The sequence below is a fragment of the Xenopus laevis genome, chromosome 4S (assembly GCF_017654675.1).
Source record: "Xenopus laevis strain J_2021 chromosome 4S, Xenopus_laevis_v10.1, whole genome shotgun sequence".
NCBI classification, from domain to species: Eukaryota; Metazoa; Chordata; class Amphibia; order Anura; family Pipidae; genus Xenopus; species Xenopus laevis.
In genome coordinates, this window is record NC_054378.1 from 116,205,733 (window position 1) to 116,213,188 (window position 7,456).

The following is a 7,456-nucleotide window of genomic DNA, read 5'->3' on the forward strand; positions in this document are numbered from 1 at the left end:
GTTTGGCTTAATTTGGAGTATCTGGCAGAGTGAATGAATTTGGGGAGCTGCAATCAAGCTACAGTGCCACAGTATAACTTTCTTTTGTGTACAGTAGAGTTGAGTGATTTGCTGAAGTGTGCTTGAAATTTGTCTACAAATCAATGAACTGGAACTTGTTTAACCCTTAGGGCAGAGACACATGCTCAGATTTGGGGAGATTAAGTTGCCCGGCGATAAATCTCCTCTTCTTTGGGGCGACTTATCTCCCCGAACTGCCTCCCGCCGGCTAAAATATAGATCGCTGGCGGGATGCCATCTGAACGCTTCGTTTTTTGAAGTCGCCCGAAGTTTTCTTGTGAGGCAACTTTGGCCAGCTTCGAAAAACGAATTGCACCGATTGCCATCCCGCCCAGCGTATGTCTCTGACCTTGTATACAAAGTACTGGTTCTATGTGGTGCATTGAACTTCATCAGTCCGATGAGTATCCACACTCTAAGGCCTGGATATGTAGTCAGGGTGCACGGTTAAGATATATATATATATATATATATATATATATATATATATATATATATATATTATATATATATATATATATATATATATATATATATATATATATATATATATATATATATATATATATATATATATATATATATATATATATATCTGCGAAGATCAGAAAACTGGCAGACCCATGTAAAAAAATGTCACCTCTTTATTTTTATCGTATCAAAGACCAACGTTTTGGTCCTCATTAGGAAAAACAGGAAAAAGGGTCTGCACTCACAGGACTTGAATGATGAAAAATAAAAGGTATTTATTTAGACAAAGCAACCATTAAATCTTTCGGCCAGCAATCTAGCCTTTATTTAAGGCTAGATTGCTGGACGAAACGTTAGTGGTTGCCTTGTTTAATTAAACACCTTTATTATTTTTCATCTAAGTCCTATGAGTGCAGACCCTGCACCTGTCGTATCGTTTGACCTATGCATCCAGGCACCATTATCTCTTCATACACGGGAGTGATGGTTTCCTGATATTTGGAAGTGCTTCACAATTTTAAAGTACTCACAGCTTCTTCTATCTGTTCTGGGGTAACAGTCACCCCCACGCCACAATCTTTCTCAAAATGACCGGTGTCAATAGGATCCAGTGGATGAGCTTTGACATAGTCCAGGGCAGCTGTAAAAGGCACAGGAGCAAACACATTAAGTGAACCTGCTAATATACAAGAAAAGTATCTCTTGCACAAAACATTTATTTTCCCAGAACTACAACAAAACAAATGCCCATAAAGTGGGCCACAGGGGTGGTATTTGACACAGAGTTTAAAATGTCCCTTACAGATGTAAATAGCAGGGATACCATGCAAGAGAGACTAACCTAGTAGTTAATGAGGATAAAAGACACAACAATGAATAGATATAGAAAACCCTGGTGGAGCTGGTAGCAAGTAGTGCTCACATGCAACGTTCCCTCTAATTCATTCTCAGTTATGTACGCAAAAAAAATATTTTGTGCTCACATTTTAAACTTGTGTGTGCGTTTTTTAAAAACGGTGTGCTCATGTCAGAATTAAAACAAAATGTTGCGTTTTCTTTGTGTGTGCAACAATTTGTTCTGCGGTGGCCTTAAAATGTCATGAGCTGGGCTTAAAATTTGTGTGCATGCACACGAGCGCATTGCTTCCTTTCTGTGCAACCTATAACATCACATGATGCAACCTTAACAGACAAGCCAAGAAATGCTTTATATGCCCATAAGCACGCACCATTTAACTGCAGGTCTGTGGTAATCTTCTTGCTGGCTATGTATTCAACCAGAAAGCCCAATCGCTTTGTATCTTTAAGGCGAGTTGCCACATTGTACAGGAGAGTTCCGGTCACCTTGTCGACAGATGGACCCAATTTTTTCTGGGCCTGGAAAAGAATAGAGAGAATATTACTTATTGCAATATAAAAAGCCATGAATATCTTGTAAATTATATCCTTATAAACTGTGAGTAGTGATGTCATCAGTTATAAACGGTCAGTAGTGATGTCATCTCTGTCACATGACTCACTGAAACTTATGTATTATAATAAATAAAGTACCCCCTGTTGCAAAATATGAGGATATTAGAAGTTATCTCAGAGTTCCATAACCTATTATATATTTGACCTGTTTTTATATGGTCATGAAATTCCTCGGTAACTTATAATTTACAATAGGGGGTAATTAATTCACTATATAATACACAAAAGCCATGAGTATCTTGTAAATTATATCCTTTTAAACGGTGACTATTGATGTCATCAATTATAAACGGTGAGTAGTGATGTCATTTTTGTCACATGACTCACTAAAACCTGTGTATTATAATAAATAAAGTACCCCTTGTTGGAAAATATGATGATATTAGAAGTTACCTCTGGGTTCCATGACCTGTATAAAAACCACTCGGCCTTCAGTGTCTTATAATATCCTTATATTTTACAATAAGGGGTACTTTATTCACTATATAACAGATACTTAGCAGAATACAAAGTGCACAAACTTGGATAGTTTCGCAGCCATAAAAAACAACCCTTAGGATGGATGGGACCCACCAGTTATCATGAAATAATAAATAGGAATGGAGTTTCATGAAATAAATGATGTACGTGATATACATGAGGATTGTATACAGGAATAGGACTTGTTAATAATGCTCGGGACATGGTGCTTTACGGATAACGGATCTTTCCGTAATTTGGATCTTCATACCTTTTGTCTACTATAAAATTACATAAACCCAATAGGCTGGTTCTGCTTCCAATAAGGATTAAATATATCTTAGTTTGGATTAAGTACAAGCTACTGTTTTATTAGTACAGAGAAAATGGAAATAATGTGGATTATTTGGATAAAATGGAGTCTATGGGAGACAGCCTTTCCTTAATTTGGAGATTTTTGGATAACAGGTTTCCAGATTACAAATCCTATACCTGTAATATGTATATAGATATAAACATAAAAAAAAAAAAAAAACTCCTGGCACATTCAAAGAACTTGCAAGACACCATGGTGTACTTTACATTTATAGGTATACGCTACATGTAATTTGTTCTTAAAATGTTTTAATATATAGAAGGGTGTGAGATATGAAATATATCTTTAACGACACCATTAAAACATTGTTTGGAAGTTGGGATGCCTAAAATAAAAAAAAACTCATTCTCAGAGGAAGTGCCAAGAATGGGGCACAAAATGCGTCAGTAGTTGTGTCTAATGCACTGTGCCATTACTCAGCTTTTTTATATGCAAGTGAAATGAAAAATCCCACAGGTGTTTGGATCCCCCAGGTTTTTGGATCCCCCAGGTTTTCGGAATGTAGAGAGGAGCTCCACACATGCTGTAAAGTTTTTTGGAGCACTACACAATTTTATACTATATCACATGGAGAGAACGATTATTTTAGTATTCATACATTAGATAGCTTTAAGAAGGGGTTGGATGGTGTTTAGCAAGTGAGGGAATACAGGGTTATGGGAGATAGCTCATAGTACAAGTTGATCCAGGGACTGGTCCCATTGCCATTTTGGAGTCAGGAAGGAATTTTTTTCCCCTTCTGAGACTTCAGATGGGTTTTTTTTTGCCTTCCTCTGGATCCACTGGCAGTTAGGCAGGTTATATATAGGCTTAAAGGAGAGCTAAAGCTTAATTAGAAGTAGCTAGAAATGTTGTACATTATGTTTAGGGCTTCTGTACCAGCCCAAGGCAACCACAGCCCTTTAGCAGTAAAGATCTGTGTCTCCAAAGATGCCCCAGTAGCTCCCCATCTTCTTTTCTGATGATTCGCTGCACATGCTCTGTGCTGCTGTCACTTACTGATCTTAGGGACCCACTCACAATATACAGTACACATAGAATAGAAAAGTCACAATATAATACAATGTAATTCTCCTACCGCACACCTGTAGTTCACCAATCCTGCAGTTGGTGGTGCGTTCCTTCTGTTGACCCAGCCGGGTCCCTTAGCAACCAATGTGTATAAGAAACGGATCCGCACACACACTGATTAATGCAGTCGGGGAATATTTTATCAATGTTTCGGGGGGGAACACCCACCCTTCATCAGGATGAAGCTGATGAAGGGTGGGTGTTCCCCCGAAACGTTGATGTTTGGTGGCTGAATAAATAAAAGGGGATATTCCCCGACTGCATTAATCAGTGTGTGTGCGGATCCATTTCTTATACACAATATAATACAAAACATAACGTACAACATTTCGAGCTCCTTTTTTAGTTTAGCTTTCCTTGTCCTTTAAGCACATCGAGGCCAGCTCACGGCTCATATTAGCCCACTAATCTGACAAAATTACCCTATTGACACTTGTGCTGACAATTTCAAAATTCTGAACATCTCTTCTACCTCCCCCATCCTCATCAGCGATTTCACCAACCACCCCCTCCCCAAACCGCCGATTAGTGATTAAGCCCCCTCCCCCCACCACCATTAATTATCTCACCTCTCCCTCCCCCACGCACAGGCTTTACAAATGAAGAATAGAAAGGAGCATTCACACACGCGTGCAAAAATAATGATCAGATAAAAGGGGGTATTAACTGGGGGCTTAAGTAACCTTATAAACATAATGCAGAGTCCCCCCTCCCTGCACTGATCAGAAGGTTAAGTCAGTCCTGTGAGCATTCCCTAGACTCAGCTCTATTGATAGAAGCCTGAAATAGAATGGGCACAGAACAAATATGGAATCGTGTGACTGCGGGGGGGGGGGGGGGGGGGGGGGTAATATATACACTCCAAAAATTGTTCTGTGCAGCATAAATTCAGCTTTCTCAGAATAACCAATGTTGCTGCACTACAACTCCAAGCATCCCTCCAAAACCCTTAGGCTTCAGGAGGGGTGGGAGTTGTAGTGCAACATCTGGAGGGCTGGAATATTGCAGCATATTGTATACAAGTCTGAGATCCATTATGCGGAAACCCCTTATCCACAAAAACGCCGCCTCCCAGACTGCAGTTTATCCAAAGAATCCCAATTTTTAAAAATTATTTCCTTTTTCTCTGTAATAATAAAACAGTAGCTTGTACTTGATCCCAATTAAAATATAATTATACTATATTGGAAGCAAAACCAGCCTATTGGGTTCAATGTTTACATGTTTTCTAGTAGAAAATGGTATGAAGATCCTTATTTCAGAAAGAACCAGAAGGCTCAGGACCCGGATTTTTCCAGTTAATGGATCTTTCCATAATTAGGATCTTCATACCATGAGTCTACTAGAATTGTATTGAATGGGACCAGTTACACAGAATGCTCAGGATCTGGATTTTTCCAGTTAATGGATCTTTCCATAATTAGGATCTTCATACCTTAAGTCTACTAGAACTGTATTGTATGGGACCAGTTATCCAGAATGCTCAGGACCTGGAGTTTTCCAGTTAATGCTTCATACCTTAAGTCTACTAGAATTGTATTCTAGGAAACTGGTTATCCAGAATGTTTAGAACCTGGGGTTCTCCGCTTAACAGATATATCCGTAATTAGGATCTTAATACCTTAAGTCTACTAGAACTGTATTGTATGGGACCAGTTATCCAGAATGCTCAGGACCTGGAGTTTTCCAGTTAATGCTTAATACCTTAAGCCTACTAGAATTGTATTGTACGGGACCAGATATCCAGAATGTCCAGGACCTGGATTTTTACGGTTAATGGATCTTTCCATAATTAGGATCTTCATACCTTAAGTCTACTAGAACTGTATTATATGGGACCCGTTATCCAGAATGTTCAGAACCTGGGGTTTTCCGTTTAACAGGTCCAATACAATATTATCAAAGGTGAATAACAGGTATTTCTATTTAAGGAAAGTGTGGATTATAGAAGATGTTATGATTACATACAACTATCCAAATGCTTTCAGGGTTAAGTCAAGCATACTGAAATGATTCAGGGCTGCCCTTGCCTCGGGCCTGACCTCTCCAGGGGCTTGCGATGGGTTAATACGGAAAGGATAACCCGGATCGTGTAACCAGAGCTCCGCTCTCATTACAAGTTATGAATAGTTTGCCATTTGCTACTGACGTCACAGTAAATCTCTGGCTAGGTGTTGGTGATTGAATTTACCAGCCGGGTTAGGCCAATGGCCGTGCAACAAGAAGCCCTAAATTAAGCCCTGACTGACGATAAAGAAAGTGACACCGCTTCCAGTTTATCCATTAGGAAAATACTCTCCAACCCGCAGCAAAACAAACCCCTCTCCAGCTCCATTTAAAGCTGTACTCCCTACATGGAGCCCTGAACGAGCGATATAATCTGGCAAGAATACAGCCCAACAGTGAAGGATCGAGTCAGCATGCACTGAGCTGCATAACAGCATTGACTGCAAGCTCCATTGAATCTGGACATATCGGAACCTAGCAGATCAACGAGGGTAGCTGTTAAAATGCCACCCATCCCACATTCAAAATTAACCAGAATATCATATTTACATCATAAATACAGTAGGTAAAGCTGCCATACTGTCTGCCTCAGCTGAGTCTATGGAGAATGAGACTAGCGACTCTATTTCAGTCTCTATGAAGAAGCAGAGAGTAAAGGTGGCCATACACTGTCGCCAAATGAGTGAATCTTTCCCCCAACATGCCCACCGATTTGTTGTGTTCCAAAAGAAAAATATCAAGCCTGCACAATCAACATCTAACTGATTTTTAGCCAGAAATTGATCGGCAAGGCCTCATAGCATCCCATACAAGGAGCAGATAAGCTGCCGAATCGGTCCAAAGGAACCAAATCATTATCTTAAATCTGTCTGTGTATGGATACCTTAAAGGAGAATACAACCCTTAAAGGGATACCGTCATCGGAAAACATGTTTTTTCCAAAACACATCAGTTAAAAGTGCTACTCCAGCAGAATTCTGCACTGAAATCCATTTCTCAAAAGAGCCAACAGATTTTTTATATTCAATTTTGAAATCTGACATGGGGCTAGACATTTTGTCAATTTCCCAGCTGCCCCTGGCCATGTGACTTGTGCCTGCACTTTAGGAGAGAAATGCTTTCTGGCAGGCTGCTTTTTCCTTCTCAATGTAACTGAATGTGTCTCAGCGAGACATGGGTTTTTACTATTGAGTGTTGTTCTTAGATCTACCAGGCAGCTGTTATCTTGTGTTAGGGAGCTGTTATCTGGTTACCTTCCCATTGCTCTTTTGTTTGGCTGCTGGGGGGGAAAGGGAGGGGGTGATATCACTCTAACTTGCAGTACAGCAGTAAAGTGTGATTGAAGTTTATCAGAGCACAAGTCACATGACTGGGGGCAGCTGGGAAATTGACAATATGTCTAGCCCCATGTCAGATTTAAAAATTGAATATAAAAAAAAAATCTGTTTGCTCTTTTGAGAAATGGATTTCAGTGCAGAATTCTGCTGGAGCAGCACTATTAACTGATGTGTTTTGAAAAAATATTTTTTTTCACGACTG

At 39.5% G+C, this 7,456-nt stretch overlaps 1 protein-coding gene across 1 annotated transcript in view; it reads right to left on the reverse strand.

Annotated features, from left to right (window-relative positions):
- Nucleotides 1-7,456, reverse strand: part of qars1.S (glutaminyl-tRNA synthetase 1 S homeolog) — a gene marked incomplete at its 5' end in the record, with an annotated part of 81,964 nt that overhangs the window by 61,712 nt on the left and 12,796 nt on the right. The window contains 2 exon segments of the mRNA NM_001086510.1: nt 1,062-1,171; nt 1,761-1,908. Coding sequence (NP_001079979.1) covers nt 1,062-1,171; nt 1,761-1,908 — 258 coding nt within the window.